Consider the following 21714-nt stretch of genomic DNA (forward strand, 5'->3'; position numbering starts at 1 on the left):
AAAAAAAAAACATGTTTAGCTTCCTGTTTTTTCGAAAAATGGGAAGGAGGAGGCCCTTTTTTTTTCTTTTTTAAAATCAGAAATACATTTTAGCAGTGCTTTTCATGTTTTTTTTCTTTCAAAAAAAAAAAAAAAAAAAAAAAAAAAAAAAAAACTTTTCAAAAAATTTCAACCAAAAAAATAGGAGGCGGCCCCCAAAAAGGAAGCGGGCGGGGACGCTTAACATGTATATTTCTTAACCCTAATAAGGCCAGGCTATTTGAAGTCTTAGTAGGGCCGGGGGGGGGGCCATAATGGCCTCAAGATCTCGGCCGCGAAGCGGCCGATCGCCGCGAAAATTTGCACGCATGTCAAGTGAAGTGTAAAGAATAATATGATCATTTCAATTTTTTGAAAAATTCACTCATTTGCATATTTATGGTAATTTATGCAAATAAAGTCATAAAAATCACATTTTTACCAATAAATCATATATTATTCATATTTAAGCATTCTTTTTCACTAGATATATTCATTAGACCATTCTGAATAATAATAAGACAAAAAAAATGGAAGAGCCAGCTTATTTCTTATGTTATCCCTTGTTTTGATAATTTCTTATGTATTTCATTGTTTTTTTAACTTATGTATTTCATTGTTTTTGTTGTTTCATTTTATCTTTTACTACAATTCAACTATTTTGACTCCCAAAACAACCACCTAAGCTTTAAACAAGACCCAATAACCCATGTTTGATCTGCTTTTAGGAAAAATGACTTTGCCATACGTTTTGTACACAAATCACGAAAATGAGCGATTTTCAGGCTGACATGCGAAGACAAAAGGTCACGTGACCTTGTAACCGTAGGTCCGATTTTCAAAAAAATTATTTTAAAAGTTGCGCAAGACTCGAAAGAAAAAAGTCAGCGAGCGGCGGGGCGCCATCCATATGCGTTCCCGAGCAATCGAAAAAATTGTGGAGGGGGGGGGGGGGCCATAATGGCCCCCCCCCCCCCCGGCCTTATTAGGGTTAATGGCCTGAATGGCAGATAAAGTTCTTGGTGGTTTTAATTTAGACAGTCTCTATATATCTATTTACACCCCCCGCCCCCCTCTAGGATCCTGCGGATTTCCGCGGGTCCTGCTAGTTTCATTATAATTATAGTAGGTGACTGGGCAGGCATAACACTTGATGGACACCCAAACAGAGGTTCTGAACAATTAATCCTAACATTCTGATTGGGCGAAAGTAAAAATAAGGGGAAGGAGTGAAAAATACAAATGCTCATTGGACACTTGGGCTGCTACTACTTCTACTGATGACTCAACCCTTTTACCAAGAAATCAAATGCTTTACCAGCTCGAGCTGGTATTTGTAGAGGGATCAATTGCTTGCCTGTTTGTACTCAAAGATTGTCAACATTAACTCTCTTTCTCTTTGTTTCCAATCATTGGGTCAATAAATCTAACCCCCTGTCCACACACAACATTGTCCTTGATTAGTTATACCGTTTCGCGATAGTGATACCATTTCGCGATAGTTTTACGATGAAATTGTGTGTGTGGACGCTCACTAACGATACGTCATATATAACGAAACGTAGTCTAACGAAACGCAGGTTTGGGCATTCAAACTAAAACTCAATAAAGAATCACGCCTAATCACGGAAGGTGTTGTGTGTGGACGTAACTAGTGTAACTGGTGTAACTAACTGGGCGGGGCTTAACGTGACCTCGTGCAAAAGGAGATCTGACCTCTCATTTCCGCTTCCATTTCATGACCGCAGTAGCAAACTGCGCACCTACATGTATATGACATTTCGCTGTAGAGTTTCAGGATTACTTTCTTCTGTGTGTGGACATCCTGGAATTTATAGGATGATTATTTATATGACGTTTCTTGTGTGTGGACACTTTGAAATTTATACGATGATTCTTTATACGACGTTTCGTTATAGAGTTTCGGGATAATTTTTTGTGTGTGTGGACATGCTGTAAGTCCTGTCACCACCAACACTGGTTGAATAGGGGCTTTGTCTACTATCATCATGCACCGGTATAGCTGAAGGTCGTAACTGAAGGTCATTACCCAACTCTGTACACATGTAACTTTTCTATGTGAACAGATTTAATCCTAACTTTTCATTCATGTGAATTGACCTAAACTCCAATAAAATAAGGGGCATTCCCATTCTCTACAAACATTGTATTCTTGAAATATTTGGACCCGTGGAAAATGACCAGGTATCATCTCACTGTAGTTTGCTGACCTCAAGTACTAGGAAGAAAGATGATGAAATAGGAGAGAGAGAGAGAGAGAGAGAGAGAGAGAGAGAGAGGATCAAATGGTTTAAAGGGAGATATCTCTACTTTGCTACATCATGAATATTTAACTGCATGTTTTGAATGACCAACTAAAAATGACAAATTCTAGATTATTCTTGCCTAGGTACCTTATATAAAGACATATTTGGTCAAAATTCATAAGGATTAATTGTTTAATCCAAAACCATTGTGTAAACCTCTGATTTTATTCTAGGTTCAGTTAATTTTAACATAACAAATTATTGTTAAAATGCAACCAAAATACTTTTTTTTTAAATTAAAGTTTGACAAAAACTTATTGTTAGTTTTGGTGCTTACTCCAATGCTTTGCTTCTCATACTAAATAGATGGTTTAGACCACAGTCCAGGTTAAAATTAGACCTATAAATAAGACCATGTGTTGAATCATCTTTGTAAATTTAGGCTGTTCTGCTCAATGCAATTAGGTTTTACCGGTAGCTTTTTCATTTGATACAAACTTTAATTTTGATTTCTTTCATTATTATCTCTCCCATCTTCAGATTCTACACTCAGCGCAAGTCCCCCCATGCTAGGGGTGGGCCGGCTCCAGAAACCTATGGTGGCTTCTATGCAAACCCTGCATTTGAAAATACCAATACCAATGACTTCTTCACACAACCAGCTGCTAATGGTCAAAATCAGGTGAGTAATAAAATAATTAGGTCTTCCTTTCTTCAGATTTTTCTCTGCTTTCTGTGTTCCATCCTTTCTCTTATCTTCTTCATATGTATTTACTTTTCCTTTTTTCTGTTTTGTTCACTAACATCTTGTCTGTATCAATTGCACATTTTAAGTAAGACTTCTGTTTGACATTCAATTCATCATCAGCATCATTTTATTTATCTCCTGTTTTCTGCCTGTTTATTCTCTTTCTTTTACCTTTTTTTTTTTTTTTTTTTGGGGGGGGGGGGGCGGCAAAATCTTATTTTGCATAGTGCCTCCCCCCCCCTCCTCTCAAATTCCTTTCCCGTTTCCTTTCCCTTTTTCCTTTCCCCTTTTCCTTTTCCCTTTCCATTTGCCTTCTTCATGTCAAGTCACTTTCATCATTATTCATCAATTTGGAGAATACATTTCTTATCATCTGTTATGTGTGATCATCGTGGTAGCTGTGCTTTCAGCATGAATGTTCTCTATTTATGTATAAGCACCTTCAGGCTTAACTTCTTCACATCTTTTTCGGATTTTATTTTAAATCTCATTGCATTTCTTATTTTCTTCAACTACCTTTTGATTTCATCCTCTTGTGTATCCTTTTTGCCGCTAGCAGGCAGAAGCAAGCCTTTTTTCTTGTCATCACTTCCATGAATTCTGTATAATTGTCTGCTCCATTTCCATAGGGTGGAAATGTTAATTCTTATATAGTCAGGGGACAGATTCAATAATCTGTTTTCTCTAGATGATGATGTTGATGGTGGCATTGACAGAGAGAGAGAGAGAGAGAGAGAGAGAGAGAGAGAGAGAGAGAGAGAGAGAGACTGAAAGAGCATGAGATGAAAAGTGAATTCTATAACCTTTATTTAATTTCTTGACTACCATATGTTACTTTTTTTAATTTGCACATTTCTACTCGAATTTTGCAATTCAAACTCTTGGTGGACTAGATAGGTATTGAAAAGACCTATTTTTTGTGTGATTTTTTAGCACTAGTTATACTTTTCTTAACATTATAGTTTAGAAATAGGAATATTTTATATGACAAATCTGTTGACTATTTATTACATAGATTGGTTTTAAAGGGCTGCAGAACCCTCTTTGAAGGAACTTTGTGACAGGTATGTGACTTCGCCGAATGAATGCGCTTTTGCTGCAGCTATGACAAAATGAAGCTTATTTTCACCATCTCAGGCATGTCATTATTGAAAGATATATCACTAACTATACACGATCATCTATCTAATTTTGTCTGTTCAGAGCCAGAAAGGTGTTAACTCTCTTTTAAAGTATATGAGATAACGCCCTTCTGGCTCCAAAAAGACAATTTCTAAATGATTCTGACTTACAGAGTATCAATCATTTTCTTTGTTTCTATTTCATTTGATTATTTGGAATTTGAATTATTATTTTGCGCTTTGGGCTGTCACAATGTGACTTATTTTTGCAGATGAATGTTCATATTTTGTTGATGTTTTAATCCTGTAATGGCACACTATAGATAATTTGGAATGATGTCATATGTAAGTTTGAGAACATTAAGTTTATCATATTGCAGTAATTCAAACTGGTATGAAAATGTGACTGGTAAGAGGACAAATGCATCTTTTAACAAACTAAATCATTATGACTTTGAGATTAAAAAATTGATGTTTTTGCTAGTGTTTTAAAGCAGATTTATGAAGTTTACCAGACTACAGGACATAACTAAAAAACAGAGAGTCAGTACCTTTGAATTCACGCTCCAGAAATCTTTATCTTTCAGATTCACTAAGAAATTGATCAAACTCCTAAGAAATACATGAAATATGCAACATTTGATAGCATACCACCCATGCTGTTTGAAAGAATGTGATATGAAGTCATACAAGATAACGCATTGTAGTCATATATTCCAGATTTAATTTTAAGAGACAGATTATTGCATGTGCCTCGTTTTAAAAGTCACCAGGGAAATCTTGAAAATATCAATTTGTCTTCATGACCTGTCAGTGTATCTTTTATTTCTCCCTATAATGAATACAAATCAGCCACATCCTGTGCTGCCTATCAATTTTTTTTTGCATCAGCTATTGTATGAAAAGAGGAGATATTAGACTGATGAAGATGTTGAAATAGAAGAACTGATAATTGATTAAAAAAAGGAAATGCTTTCATTAGCTTGGAGGAAGCTTTACGATTAGGAAACATAAGGCATTTAGCATGAAAGGTGAGAAAGAAAAAGAAAGAGATATAATAAGAAAATGTATGTATTGTTGGGATGTGGGAGGATTGTACGGCTTATATTGGGGTGGGTGTGGGTTGGTGTATGGGGATGTTTTTAAAATTTGTTTAAGGATTGTATTTTTAAGAACTATTTGTATTGTTTTAATATTGAATATTATAAAAAATCAAAAAATCAAGGAAGAACATAAATGGGAATAGTTGTGGGAATAGAATTGTGAATTTATGTGGAGGAGGGAGATTGATTTGTTTATATAGCAGATTTTTGTGTGCGTGTGTATGCAAGTTTGAGAAAGAGAGGGGGAGAACAGGGAGAGAAAAAAGAGGGAGATGAGGAGAACAAGGAGTGCATGATCTTTAAAGCACAATTTTAGAAATTGCCATCCTTTCAAGGCATGATCAGCTGAGAGAAATTGTTGTCAGTTCTACGTACCCCACCAAAGGCATCTACATCTTAAAATAATGATTTATCTAACGGTAAAGCTGAATACTTTAGGGTGAAATGAATGAGTCCATATTATTGATGATAGTAAGAAAACCAATAAAACAAATACTTTGAGGTTTATTTCTCTGAAAATGGACAAATGTACCTTAGGTATTATTTGACATTTGTATACTGGTATTCTTTAGCATTTTGTAGACACTAAACCATAATCTCTGTGCCGTGTTTTAACTTGCCATTTTTTCCAAATTAAAGGGTTCATGCTCAATTTTGATAGAACAGTCACCTTTAAGTTACTCATGTTTATCAGCAGCATTCATGTTCACATGTTCAGGATGGATTTGCATCATGTGCATGTGTTTTATCGTATGCTCTAGAGAGAATGTGTTGACAGCTTCCTGAGAGATGCACTATAATTCTTTCCAGGGCGATGATTGTTTCAGATCTTAATAACATGATGGTAGAAAATAGATGGCTTGAGAAGGCAGCCTGGATAAACTTGATAATGAATAAATGATAAGTGAATATCATGGTCTCTTTTTGTATCCAGGGTAGTCTCGTTGTTGATATTGTTCTCACTGAGGGTCCTGGATGCATGTTATTACGAGTATAGCTACTGATTCCTTGGCTCGATTAAAAGGGACTGCTTGCTAAAAAATGTTTTACTCTCAACATTTAGGTTTCTTTACTGGTATTTTCAAATTTCATCATGTCAGCCTGTGTTATCATAGAAATTTTGCTAAGTTAAAAAATCCATATTGCATGCTAAGAGAAGAATGAATGTGACATTTTGTCACTCTCATTTTCAACGGAGGGGTGGGGGGGGGGGGGGGGAGGGGAGGAGGGTGGCATGCACAGAACTTGACTAGCTCTTTACTTCTCCAGTCAATCATGTGATATCATATTTTCCTTTATGCTTGTTAAATGTTACTCATTTAAACCATTTGATGACATTTAATTGTGATACATTATTATTGTTATTAATATTGTTATTTTATTTATTATTATTATTATCATCATTGTTAATATTATTGTCATGTTTATTGTTATCGTTGTTATTATTATTATTATCATTATTATTCAGTGATTGGTTAGAGAAGTTTCCTAGGAATTTGTAAGTCAGTCTGACTTATTGTAGACTTACTTGTCAAATTCAATTGTTGTCTGAAAAGAAGTGATGAAACAAAGGATGTGAGTCAAAATTCAGATGAAGTAGAAACAGATTTTCACTTTCTATTTGTAGTCAGAATGAAATACATCAAGATATGTATTGGATAGACTTGGCAAATTTGGGAACTTTTAAAAGTGGAGATCACATCTGTGGTGTATTTGGGGAACTTTGGTATAATGGTTGATTCAATTTGTATTTATGTTTATAAGGGTGACTTTGAAAAGAACTCCTTGCCAGTTGTAAATGTCTCATATGAGTATTTGTGTATGAATTGTTTTTATTCTGGCAGGGGGAGGGGCACATTGTGAGTTGCATATCTTGAAATAAGAACAAAAAATATTTTGTCACATTGTCAGGCTTTTTCAGGGCTCATTATTTTCCTCTTTTCTTTTCTTTCTTAGCTGGGAAGACCAAGAATGAATTCTGACTAGATATGAATACCACAGTTCAAATTGTCTGCAAAATGTCATGATCTCGTTGATCCAGGAAACTTGATTAAATGGATTAGTTTGATATGTAAATAAGTCTATTTTGTTTTCTTTTTTAGTAATTACAGATTTTCTCCATGCATGACGGATATCCTATTACACAACGTGATACCGTAATTTATCTAGACTTATGAGAAAATGCAATGTCTGTTTTTAATGTTTGCAAATTCAATTACATGTGCTTTATATGGAAAAGACAAAAGTTCTTCAGATTAATTTTGGGAAAAGAATACATGTATATATATTTTCTCACATTTCATCTTTAATAGTATTTCTTACGGTGAAAGTATATTATATAAGAAATACAAATAATAATACTGGTAATATTCATGTTGCATAATCCATCTGTAATGACCCTCAAGTTTGTATTCATTGCTAGGTGTTTGTCATATACTTAGATGCAAAGAACATTGATGCATCTTATTTAAAGGAATGTCAACACATGAATCTTCTAAGCCTGCATGTGCCGAGTAAAGGATTTATTTTCATGTCTGCATGTACAGAGTGTCAATCAGGTATATATGCTTGGTAGAGATAAGTGTTTGCAATACTTTATGTCAGAAAATCCTGGATGATCTCATTAAATCCTCGCTGATCCATTCAATCCATGCTGATGTACTCACAGGATGACTAAATAAGATATCTCTCCCTCCACTCTCCTCCCTAATTCTCCACACCCATCTCCTTCACTCCTTCCATCTCCACTCCTTCCCCTCTCCATTCTCTCTCCCTCACCCCTCGACCCTTACCCTCCCCCTCCCTCCCCTTTCCTCCCACATTCTCTCCCTCATACATACTCCTTAACCCTTACCCTCAACCCATCCCCCTCCCCCTCCCCTGCTTTTGTTCTTTTGATGCCGGGCATTGTGAGTTCATTTATTTAAAGGGATCCGGTAACTTGTCTCGGATTCTGAAACAAAATCCTGGATTTAGCTCATGCTGCAATGATAATTATAAACCTTTAGGTCAGTCAGGAAATCCATGACTTTTACAAGCCGATCGCCTGTCTGATTATCAAGATATTTATGATTGGAATTACAAATTTTGAAAACCATTCGCCGAACGGTTTTCATAACACTACAGTCTATTGGGAGAAACGAGTATGGTAAAACCGGTCACTCAAAGATTTTTACTTTTTTGAGGCACTTCTTGATCATTTTGAAGCGCAATTTTTTTTTGGCTTTGATATTACACCATACCACAGACACTGATAACACATAGGGCCGTGTATCTCAGATTTAACATTGTTAAACGATCCCTTTAAGGCATAGAAAACTTAATTTCATGAAGCTATGAAGTCAATTTTTTGTAATCTAGCTCTTTTTTAAATGAAGGAATGAGGGAGGGAAAGAGACAAGGGGGCAAAATTCCCTATGTCTCAATCAATTTGTTGCATCCCCTTGTCGATTCCCATTCCATTTAGACATCTACGTGAATTTTTAAAGCTTCTTCAGATATACGTCCCCCTCGATCAACCTTCATTTTGTTTGTACTAAGAAGTTTTGCCAAAGTTTGTTGACATCTTAATCTAGAATATATCTATCGGTCATGTTCTCATCCTTGCATTGTTTCATATTTCCTTCTTATATTTTAGTAATAAACATTGTTTTGATAATTGATATTTATGATGGGCTACACCCAGCGTTCAAGGATTATAGCAGTCTAGAATTTACACAGGGAAGAGCATTAATCAGGGCTAAAAATAGGACTGCCATGAACCAACACCCATATTCAGTGAAACTCTACCCACTGGTCATCCAGTGTTTTTGGTCAGTCGATCCAAGAAGTTACTTCTCGGTCGATCATAACACATCAATTGCAGAGTCTCCATAAGCCTTAATTGTCTAGCACCTACATGATTGTATTGAAATGTGCGAACATTCCAATAAATGGATTATGTAATATGAACATGAGTTCTATGTTGTATTGGATATACATCAGGGTATTAAATCTACCCTTGAGATGATGTCCCAAGATTCTTTGCGATTGTGTTGTTAGTAGAAAGGCAGTGAAAGGCAATCAACATTGAAAATATATGCTTACAATTGAAGTGTGAGATATGGGCCCAGAGATTCCCATATTTTTAGTTTTGTGTCAATCAAGGTAGTTTTATAATCATTATGTTAGATAGCTAGAAAAGCAAGGTTGAACATCCCATATAATTACAGTTGACAAATCAACATTAAGCCTCTGAACAATATCTTTCTATAAAGTGAAAAAATGGATTTTGAATTGGCATTTCATTTTCAATATTTTCATGGTATGTTAATTGTCACATTAATGACTGAAAGCAGTAATTGTGGAACGTCATCCCCAAATAATGAAGTATATTTGATAGGATTGGCAAGTATAAAATTATGCCACTCTTTGTCATGATCGAGGCATACTTGAATTAGTTGGGTGTCAGTTCTATAACACATAGTTTCTCATTTTGGTTTAGTATTAATCACTATGAACTAGATCACAATATGTGAGTGTTTTTGATAAACCATCAAACACCTGTTTATGGATCCCATTTTGGATTTATTTCAAAGAATATGGATGAGTAGACATAATGGATATGACGGTAGTAACTTGATCTCTGTGTTTTAAATAATTATATCTTACATGAATATGATATTTCAGAGCGGTGACTACATTCTTTTCAGTGGTGTATATATATTAATAATTTAGCATGTAGGTCATTAAATAGAAATCCCTTTAATAAAACCTCAATATTTTGACTTTTTATATTAGCTCATTTTTTTTCCATCTATGCCTGTAAGAATCTCTTAGAAGATTTTTTTCATGAATTAATCAAATTATATATATATATATATATATATATGCATTTCACTGAAGGTAACATACATGTAGCATCCTAAAACTTCACACCATTGAAATTGTAAGGAAACAAGTCAAACATCACAAAATCATCTTTTAAGAAGAAAACTAAAAACACAAATCTTGGGTTCTGCCCGCAGACATGATATCTGCAAATAAGGGAGTCTTGAAGGATTTTCAAACGGAAGTGTGTAAAGGTTGCATGTTCTGGATAGCTTTATGAGGCAAACATACCCTTCACTTTATAAGGGTTATCTTGGTCTGCAATGCTAGTTTCTAGGAGGTGATGGAGAGAGATAGTTAGGAGAAATGACTGCATCCTCACTAGGTATGTCCTCATCAGCTCGAGATTGCCAAATAGACCACTATTTCTGATTGGGAAATAATCCCGAAGTTATAAATCGCGTCTTCATCAGCTCGAGACTCGACCTCGAAACTTGAAACTTGAGCTTGGGAACTTAATGAGCTCGAGATATTTTGTTCAGCGTTCGCGCTATTAATTGAGAGTCTTCGGGCTGGTGAAGACGCGCCGGACAAATAGCAGGATATTTTGCCCAAGATATCTTGGGATAATTATCTCAACCAAATATCCCGCTAATTTCAACTGCGGGCTGATGAAGACGCAAATTAGCTGGATAATTTGCGATCAAGATAGTTCAAATAGTGGGTTATTTGGCAATCTCGAGCTGATGAAGACATACCTAGTGACTGCATCCTCATTGGACAGGGGTACGTGTGTGAAGACATCGTTTCATGCAGGCCTCGAAGGTTCCTTCCCCTCTCCTGCAGATTTTCCTTGCCTGTTTTTCCTCCTTGCCTGTAATTTTTCACACTTCAGTTGTAACTTTTCTTGTCTATCTGCATTCATTGACAGACAAACATGATGATGTTATGAAAAATGCAAATACTTTTCATGTAAACTTTTTTCTCTTTTCCTTATAATATAAAACAGTATGCCTTGAAATGGCAAATATTAAGTGTTATATTGATTTATGCTTAATCAAAAGACAGAAGGACACTAATACTCTTTTCACACTGGTTTTGCTTAACCCCGTACTTTGCTTAGCCCCGTACTATCCTTAACCCCGGACTATTTTTTTGGCTTTTCACACTCGCTGTTTTTAGTCCCGTACTAGCGCCTATTCCGGAATAAGAAAATTCCCGCTGTTCTCACTGCATTTCGTTAACCCCGGATATCGTGTATGTTATGATAGGACATACTTCGCATGTGGCCAGCTGCGATACGCTCCATTGCGTAGTACCGGACTATTTTTCGTTTCTGTTCTCATTCATTTGCTTAGCACCGCAATTGCGGGGTTAGCAGGAGTTAGCACCACAATTGCGGAGTTAGCCCTGCTATTTTGCAGGGTTAGTTAACCCCGTACTATAGGTGGGGTTAGCCAACTTTAGCCCACTTTGGTAAAAACCAGTCTGAACAGAAAGTGGAATAGGCTTAACCCCGTACTATAGGTGGGGCTAAGACCCCCCCTTAACCCCACCTATAGTACGGGGCTAAGCAAAATATTGCCAGTGTGAAAACAGTAATAGAGTATTATTATCTCAGATATTGGTGTCTTTAATCCCTTGTCTCCTCTCGTTATGGAAAGTGTACTATTGTGTAATTTAAAGATGTAAATTATTAATTTTGTGGTTTTGTTGTTGAAAGTGAACAAATGAAAAATTCAATTTGAAAAATAAAGAAAAAAACTCACACTCTTTCAATGACATCTAGAACTAGAATTTCTAAGAATCACGTCTTGCATGCTTTCTGGAAATTTATTTTCTTTCAGATGCAATTTTTACTATTTTCTATCCATTTTCCTTTTGTGGGTGATTGTCTGATGGTGGGGGCTGTCTCATGATTGCAATCTCTTAAGAATCGGGCCATGTCTTTAATGAATGATTTTCAGGTTATACAAGTGAGATTGGGTATCAATAAAGAGGTGGTAAGGAATAAATAAATAAAGGAAAGAAAGAATAATGTTACAGTCGAGGTCATTGTGCAAAGCATGAACAATTAGCATGTGAATAAGGCATATATCTGAAGATGGCATGATTTTCTTGAAACATGCATTATCAACCATTTGAATAACTTCATTATTTATGACAGTCAAATGTGTTTATGTGTAAATGTTATCCACAGTGAGATGGTCGAAATGACCATTATAGACAGGTGGTCCTTCTAGACAAGTTCTGAAAGACATTTTCTGCTGATGGCAAGAAGCTTTCTGAGTCTTAGCAGACAATATGTTGTACCTGAAGGAAATGGTAAAAGTAAACACTGAAGCACAGGTGGCCTTTCTAGACAGGTTGTACAGGACACTGTTCAGTGAAACTGGCCTCAATATAGTGGTTCTTATGTACCGTGAAATGTTTTTCATATATCATATGTTCAGAGCTAGAAGGGCATGAATTCTGTGTTAAAGATGATATATTTAATGTTGTTTGATGTACTCTGTATTGTAATTTGCATTAACTACATTCTATTATTATTATTATCATTATTATTATTAATGTTAGTACTATAATTATCATTATGGTTATTATTATAAAAATTTGTTATATATTACAAAAGTGATAAAAACAAAGGATGTGAGTCGAAACTCAGATGAATTAGAAACAGATTTTCACTTTATTCTGTCAAGAGATTAGGAATAGCTTGTATTGGTTGTTGGGATGTTACGACACATCGTCAGACACAGCATCGAGATACATATTTGGTAGACTTGGCACATTTTGGATTCTTTAAATTTTTAAATTTTCTTTTTAAAGTGAAGATTGTATTGGTGTATTTGGAGGCACCTTGGTATAATGGTTAATTAAAATGTTTTTTTCTGGTAGTTTTATTAACTAGGAACCACTTGATATAAATATAGCATTTGAAAATCAGATGAATACATCATCTATTGATATCCAGAATGATATTAACTCTTAGATCTATTCCATAGAGTGATACCATTTTACTACAGCTAACTGCTATCAGACAAGGAATTCAAAATTACAATAATCTTGTTTTTTCAGTTTCATCATTCAAATGAGTAAAACAAAGTTACAGGGAGAAAAGAAATAATTAAGTGATCATTAAGATATCACTTTCACAATTATTTATATATTGATTTTGGCATCAGGATTAACAATGTCAATCAAGAAATAGGCAAGATGGATGAGGTAAGTTATGGATAAAACGACCATGATATCAAATTTCTTGTTTTGCATATCTTTACTTTTATAGTGACCATTTTTTTGAGTGGATCTTTCTATAATTTCATTCTTATACAGTACATGTAAAGCAAGTGCAGATATACAGTCAAACCTGCTTTAGTGACCACCTGTCTACAAAGGCCACATTTGTTGTTTCCCTTGAAAACGGTTTCTCATTGAATCATGTACTAAAGGAACCTGTCTACAAAGACCCCTTTTTACAAAGGCCACTTTTGTGTTTCCCTTTGGCGGTTGCTATAGACAGGTTTGATTGTTTGAATCAAGTGAACTTATTTCTCTACTGTATCCCATTCTGCAATTCAAGTGACTCATTTCCCCTGTTTTTATTTAGAAATTTGAAAAGATCTATTGTCATTATTGCGATAGTGACAAATTTTGGAATTCTATACGAATAGATCTGTGTATATTACAACTGTCACTTTAAAGCCCCTCTAAAGTGTTGGGAGCCCCAAATTTGCCAAAACATTGATGGCAAGATTTCACTTAACTTGAATTGTATCATATTAAATGTGAAAGAGGATGTCATTTCAGTAAGGCACACTGTTGCAAAGATTCCCCCCACCCCCCCCCCCCAAAAAAAAAAAAAAAACACACAACAACAATGTGTTTGAAGACAAATATATGATAAAAGAATACATAATTTGGGTTTTTTGTTAATTGTACGCAGCAAACCTGAGCTGTGTATTCTTTCATCAATATTTGACTTCAAATATATTTGTTTTTAAAGTCCTTGAAGAAATGTGTCTTAAATGACATCTTATTTCACATTATGATACACTTTAAGTGAAATTATGCCATCAAATTTGCAGGGCTCCCAACACTGTAGAGGGGCTTTAAACTCTCTTCTATACTTTAATTGACTCTTTCTCTGCTTTCATCTTTGTCACTAACTTTACTAGCATAGAAATTAGTTCATTATAGAATGTGACATATTTAAATCAATTATGTGGTTGTTTGTTTTTGTTTATTGCAGAAGATTTAAGATATGATCTAAATTCCCTTTTTTCTTGTTTTTGACAGAATTTCCTTCAGGCAGTTATATGTTCTAATTTCATCTCTACAGTCAGAATTTGTATCTATTCCTCTGTATTGAAGTGTTTAAGATGCAGCTTGATTTTGGAAAGTCTTTGTGAGCTTGCTTTATTTTCATTTTCATTCAAAAAAACTTTCAGGTTTGATGGATTTTGAAACTCACTGGAAACCGGTGTTCTAAATAAATTGCAGTGACCAATAGCCAGTATGATTTGACCATCAGTAACAGGAAGGATAAACCCTTGTCTTGTTTTATTTTATCTGTCCATAGGGAGGTGCTGTAGTGATTTCAAGCCAGACGAACACTCAGATAGCTGCTGAGCTGGCTATCACCCAACTACCCCCTCACCCGGCCTCTCGACCCCTTCACACCCTCCCTGTATGTGCACCAGGGCCTCACACCAATGGGACCTCCAGTCTAGACCAGACACCAGGTCCCAACAAGACAAGCGTAGAGCCCCACAGCAATCATCTAAACCCCTATCACCAGCCCACCCAGAGGCGCAACACGCTTCCTGCAAACTCATCCCCTGTAAGCTCTTGCAGTAGTAGTCACGCGAAGATACCAGATACGGCCAAGGATGTACCGCTTTCTCTGAAAGCAGGGACCCTTCCCCCTGAGAAGGTGATAGCCAATACCGGTTCTAGCCCTTACATGTACCAGGAGGGGGGTGTGCCCCATTACTGCACCCTCAATCGGAAATTGGCCAACAGCAAGAAGTCACCCAAGCGATTCAGCAGTTCGGGTTTCCCGTGGAGTCGCAACTCAAGTAAAAGCGGAAGGGATGATGCCTCCAACTCATCATCATCACCCAAAGGCACACCGACCATGTTCCAGGATCCTGCACAGGATCTTGTCTTCGCCAATCCTGCAGCCAAAGATGAGGACTGCAAGAAGAATGGTGTCATGACGGAGATCAACCTGAACGATGCCGACGCTCAGTCAACGATCATTCAAACCAAACAGGAGGGAGATAATAGACATGGAGATTACGGGATTGACCTCAACAAGGAGAAGATGGTTGAAAACTCTAGTCCAGTCATTGCAAATATGTCAGACAACAAATGATAAATTCTAATCAAGTGTTAGCATATCTCTCATTGAAGTGAGAATCGTAAAACTCAGACAAATATTTTGAAGGACCAACCAACCAAGTACCCAGTAAAAGTGTTGTGATAGAAGGAATTCATTGTCCAGGCAGTCTCCTGTGTAAAATGAAACAAGGCGGGGATATGATGTCTTTAGCAGTCTTTCCATATGCTCACAAACCTTTGGAGACCATGATCAAATCTGTATCTTTACTCTAAATTCATATGACAAAGATGATACAAATTTGATTGGTATGAATAGGATTATTACCCTCATTGTTCAGTTTTCACATCCCATACTTATAATATCCATCGAAGGTCATATACTGTATATATTGAAATGTATGTAGCTAGAATACTTGCAATATGAATTGAAGATGACACAACTCTCTACATATGTTATTTATTAGTTTAGTTTGTATCAACAATTTTGAACTTTTTTTCTTCCAAACCTTGCTGGCAGGGAAAAACATAATTAAAACTGTTTTGTGAACACTTTGTGGGGGATGGGGATATATTGTGACTTGATATCATTCAAAATAAAATTGGGAGAAGGAAAAACTCATGTGCATACTTGAGGTATGTTTATTGGGTTATATGGGGGGGGGGGGGCACAGGCCAGTTTACCCCCTTCCTAAATCTGCCAGGTTTGTTTCAATGATATTTTATTAAACAGTCAGACATGTGAGAACTAAAACCACCCAACATATATGTCCACACTGCACAGTTGCCTTTGACACATGATTGGATAATTAATCAAATAATCTTTTCTAACAAGGGGTGGATTGTTCTGGATGTGAAAGCTCTGATTAATGCTTGACCAACCCAGTAGTGGTGGATTAACTGTTTTCATGCACAACTATATGTCAGAGGTTTGGTGTAACTGTATTGCCAAATGGGTCACAGACATGGTTTCATAAAGCTAGATAGGCTATCACAAAACAGCTAGGGTTGTCTCCCATAGCTTTGTACCTATAATTGTTTTATCCATTGGAGCTTGCATCATATGTGACTATACTGTGGCAATTATGGGCCGTTGAATCTGTAAGTATACTGATTTGGGAACAACTCCAATCCAGGACCTGACGAAATGGTGAAATGGTATTAGCTTGATTGCCCCCCCCCCCCCCGCCCCTCCCTCCCCCCTTTGCTCTTTACTATGCTTCTGTTCCATTCCCTGAATTTTTTTCTGTGGGAGGGGACGGGGGGGGGGGGGGGGGGGTGATATCATTAAAGTTTTATTGCTTTCTCATATCTTGTGAGTTTTCAATAAACAACAAAATGTAATCGCCAAGTAAGTTAACATATATGCCATTGCCATATAATTCTGCCTTCTTTTTCTTGCCCAGAAATGCATGCATTACATATCTAACATCCTTTTAGTTTTCAATTTATTGTAGAAGATGCATAGTCAGAAGGCATTATGAATAAAGTCTTACATGTGCATAAGACAGGTTTATCATACAAGGATACAGAATCAAGATAGTTGTTCATATGTAAACTAGTATATGACACTGACAGCCTGTCCATGATATATTGCAAGTATTTCTTTACAAGATAAAAGTTTGAGGGAGAAGTTATGTGTGTAATATTGTACAATGTTCCATGAGAGAAAATTCATGCCATGTACGAGTTGTGCTTATTGATAGGTGACTTTCCAGTGCGTAAGGTGCAATCTTTCAAATCAAATAGTACCCTTTTTATAAAGCTTTTATATAATTATTATGTGAGAACAAATTGATGTCAGTCAGAGGTACAACAATAAGTGAATATTAACATTAAACAAATTAAAAACCTTACATTAAAGTGAGTTAATATTTTGTATATTGTAGATTGTAGCATAGTGAGCTATCTCTGTTGAAAATATGGTAGAATACTGAAGATTCTTTCCTATATTTTTATCTTTAAATGTATGTAATAATTGTTTTGAGTCTGTTAGAAAATGTCTGTTCAGAACCAGAAAGACTTAAAATCTGTTTTAAAGGTTATGCCCTTCTGGCTCTCAGCAGATATGAAACATTTCATATTATAATGTTTTTTGCACTTTTGGGAGGTGTGTTGGCTCGGTGGTAGAGCAGTGGTCTGGTAACTGGGGGGTCCCATAGGTTAAAAACTAAGTTGATGCACTAGTGCCCTTTGGTTAGGCATTAATCCTCATTAACAAGTACCTCTGAGAAGACTTAAAGCCATTGATCCCCTGGTTACTTACTTACAACCATATACATGCTTTCTTAGCAGCCAGGTAAAAAATAAACCAACCAATCAACCAATTATAAATCTTTATTAAAACGTCTACAACATAATGTTTACCGTCAATCTAAGGTAGTGTAAGGGTAAAAATTGTATACTATACACCAGAGCAGAGTTTCACGAAATTGTTTTAAGTACAAGTTCACCGACAAACCATTGACATGTGTGCATTAAATTGCACACATGTTACAATGGGACGTCGGTGAACATGTACTTGTGACAGTTCCGTGAAACGGTGCCCAGGTCAAGTTACAGTTGTTGACAAAATCAAGAGACAGGTACCATGTTCAAAACAGGTGCTTAGTACAGGTATGCATAATATTCTATTTCTGTATTCTCATAGGGTTCTAATCAATGCCAAAGTTGTGTGAACATAGTGTATATTTTGTATTCATATTTGCTGGCAAGTAGCAGTCATTGCATTAAAAATTCACACCTTGTAATATTATATTTACATCGTTTAGAGCATGAAATGTCAAGAAATGTTTGTGTTACACTAGGTGTTGCAGGATAGTATGGCGTAAGATAGAAAATATCATTGTTGTAATCTTTATATTTATATTATGTGTAAATCTGGAAAGTTGTGAAATAAATATATGTGAACTTGATCCATTAGTTTCTCTTTCATTATTCCGATAAATATCAATCAGCTTGGTTGAGGGACACTGTGTTTGCAATTAACCTGAATCCATTCCTGTTTAATGTCACTTGCCCAGAAAAATGTCCTAGTTGATTGGAATTGTAAACATTGGTTCCCTTTATCAAATAAAAATTAAGTAAATTTTGACAAAATGATTGAGGGGGAAAGGGGTTACAATTAATATTTAAATATATGTGTTTCAAAATTATTTGTGATGCCCATTTTTTTTTATAGAGAAATGATGGTCAATAATGTGAAGCTTCTGTTCATTTCCAATGACAGGAATTCTTTCTATACTAACTGTATGAATATTCAGTGTAGATGACTATTAAATTGCTAATGAAATGTTATTACCATTCAGAAAACTTTGATTCATATAAACTTTTAGACAGGTTTCAACATGTATTCTCAAAAGCAGTACCTTTAATGCCCTTCCAAAGGTCTAGATCTAAAAGAAGATGAATTTAAGAAGTGACACAGAATTAACGACTCGCATTTCCTTGTTACTTTCTTCCATCAGTGGAAACAAATTACATTTAATAAACTTTTGTTGTCTTTTTCTTTTTTCTTTAAGATATAAAATACAACATACAACATTGGCTCCAAATTCATAGCCAAGATGACATACACATTCCTTCCTAATTATCTGTACATTATGTACATTTTTTCTTCTTATTTTCCTTTTATGGGCACCTTACAGGTTTCTTCTCTAAAATAATGAGTAAATATAACTCACAAATCTAACGGTGAGTTTCTAAAAGAATGCACAACTAAAAAGAAAGGAAATAAAATATGCAAGAGAATTTTGTTTTCTGCAATAAATAAAATGATTCCCTATATCCTCTTACAGGTACCAGATAGATAAGTGGTAGGAAAAGGAAAAACTACACAATGATCATGCATCTATCATATCGATACATAAGTGAAGCATAACATACAAGTATTTTGCCCTCACTCTTAGCTCACAAATACCTTAATTTACAAATAAAATAATAATACATATTTTGATTAGAGAAAGAGGAATCTTTAACAATCAGAAAGTGGATAGTTACTTATTTTCTCTTAGTTTGAAAATGCTTTGAAATACTTATGAACATGGAAATTACACAGATTTATATAATGAGAATCAAAATGAGCAGATCATATGAAGGAGGACAAAAAACATTTAAAAGAAATATTTTACAAAATGTTGAGGACCAGAAGGGTGATAGCTCTGTGATAAAGCTGGATGTAATGCCCTTCTGGCTTTCAACAAAAATGATCATAGAAGAATCTCTCAAGCTTCTTCCATTTTTGCAGAGCTTGAGGACCCAACACTTAACCACAATTTATGAATACTGCTGATTTTCACGTATGCATTTTTTTAAATGAATCTTTAATCTGCAGTAATAGTGTTACTTGAAAAGTTGGCTAACTTGGCTTAAAACATATCTTCACATGTCTTAATCAGTTGAAAAGAAATAAACATGGAGAATTAATTGTTCATCACATCTAATTTGTGAAAATTTGGAAGCAGTCTTTTTTGCATGGATTCATATAACAAGACGACTCAAAAGTGGGTAAAATGCAAACTGAAATTCTTCCAAAAGTCTCTCCTCGTTACAGCAATATAACTTGGGTCTATATTTACATGTACATGCCAGTTTAATAAGCTTTCATTAAAATGTTTCCACACAGTTGAGATTCAAAGCCTACATAGATTTTTCTTCGACGTCGTTTCTATCGCTTGAGCTTTCATCGCTCCCTTCTCGATAATAAACACACTCTTATGTACAAACAATCCATCAGGGTTGGTAGAAAAATTGCCAATCCCTTATCAAACTTCCAATCTCTCTGCAAAATTCTTGACCTCTAATCTCCCTTCTTTAATCCCGTAACACATTTTGACAGACCGTTTTCAACATGTATTCAAATTAATGAGAAAATTTCCTCTGATTTGATGTAACTTCATCAGATTCAGGGTATGAATATTGTACTTGTTGCTATGTCAGCAGAGTTTGAGCATGCTTTGAAGCTTGTTCAGAGGTTAAATCATCTATGAAAGAATGTTACATCACAGAACATCACAAATTCTGAAATAAAAAGAACTGTGGCCTTTCAAGACGTCTCAACTCTCATTGTTCACAAACGAGACTTCTTTCACAGACAAATGATCAATATGTTTGTTGAGTCTTCCTATCCTTAAACAATGGTTTTCAATATAAGAGATCAATTAACTTTCCATATGATCAATTCATATATCTATGCAGAGCTGATAAAGATATCAACATTCATGTTTTCATTCTTAATACAATGCAATCCTCAACCTTATACCGTCTGCATTTAATAATCCAATCTCCTTCAACTCCTCTCACTTCGTTTCAAAGCCTTCTCAATGATAAGGACAAATAATTCCATGTCGAAACAACCAACTATGAGCTATGCTTATGACAAAAACTAAAACAAACAAGTATCAGATATTGTCCAATTGACAAAGTTTAAAACAAGTATACATGTAAAACTCAACCATTTCGACACGGAGCGAAAAAACAGAATCTCCTCATGCTATGTACAGGAAATCATATGCATCGCGTCAAGGGTTGCCAAAAGGCAGATAGCAAATGTTAGTCTACCGCATGTAGATGGATATTTCTCCCGAATGCACCTCATGTTCTTGCATTTCTTTCTCATGCATATCAAAATGTTCACCTGGAAATTTCTACAAAGTAAATGGCCAAAACATCTAACCGCATATATCTTAGGGCTAATATATCTTTATGTACGGTAACCATTGATGGTAGCAAACTTTATCTTCTTGCCTGAGCTTCTAGACTGGGTTAATAACAAAATATTGTAAAAACTTTTGAATTAGATAACCATTCCCTCAAAGAGGACCCCATACACCACTTACACATTGGGATTTCATTTTTCATAAATAGTTAATAAATTTTGAGATCTGCAAAAAAAAAATCCTGAAATTGTTTTCATTACAGGCCTCGTATAAGCAATAAGAGTGCAACACTGGCACAGATAAATATTAGTGAAATTTGATAAATGTATTATGAGAGCTTATGTCTCCCTTTTTCCCTTGACTTGCACAAAGTGGCCAAGCTTGTTTACAAGATTTTTGATAAGGGAATAACAACAGAGCTTTCTCCAGAAAACAGTGTTATTTTGAAGTCTTGTTTGTGCTACTTTTGGAAATTGGATAGGATAAAAAGTACAGCAAAAAGTGTTAGGATAATATCTGGGCCCTGTAACACAAAGAGAAATCCACTTTAATGATGGATCACTACTTTGCAACTGGTCGCTATGCATAATCGATTGGTCAAACGATCATACTAAGCTTTGTATTATGGTGCTAAGGTCTACTACTCAG

The 21714-nt window shown here is 35.4% G+C and overlaps 1 protein-coding gene across 1 annotated transcript in view; it reads left to right on the top strand.

Annotated features, from left to right (window-relative positions):
* LOC100890953 overlaps positions 1 to 16084 on the top strand; it is a 45771-nt gene extending 29687 nt beyond the window's left edge. Inside the window, exons 4-5 of the mRNA XM_030979894.1 lie at positions 2826 to 2967; positions 14649 to 16084. Coding sequence (XP_030835754.1) covers positions 2826 to 2967; positions 14649 to 15446 — 940 coding nt within the window. The 3' untranslated portion in view covers positions 15447 to 16084. The remainder of the gene's footprint in view (positions 1 to 2825; positions 2968 to 14648) is intronic.
* Positions 16085 to 21714: the final 5630 nt, after the last annotated feature.

Source organism: Strongylocentrotus purpuratus, unplaced genomic scaffold, assembly GCF_000002235.5.
Source record: "Strongylocentrotus purpuratus isolate Spur 01 unplaced genomic scaffold, Spur_5.0 spur5_scaffold_10, whole genome shotgun sequence".
In the NCBI taxonomy this organism is placed as follows: domain Eukaryota; kingdom Metazoa; phylum Echinodermata; class Echinoidea; order Camarodonta; family Strongylocentrotidae; genus Strongylocentrotus; species Strongylocentrotus purpuratus.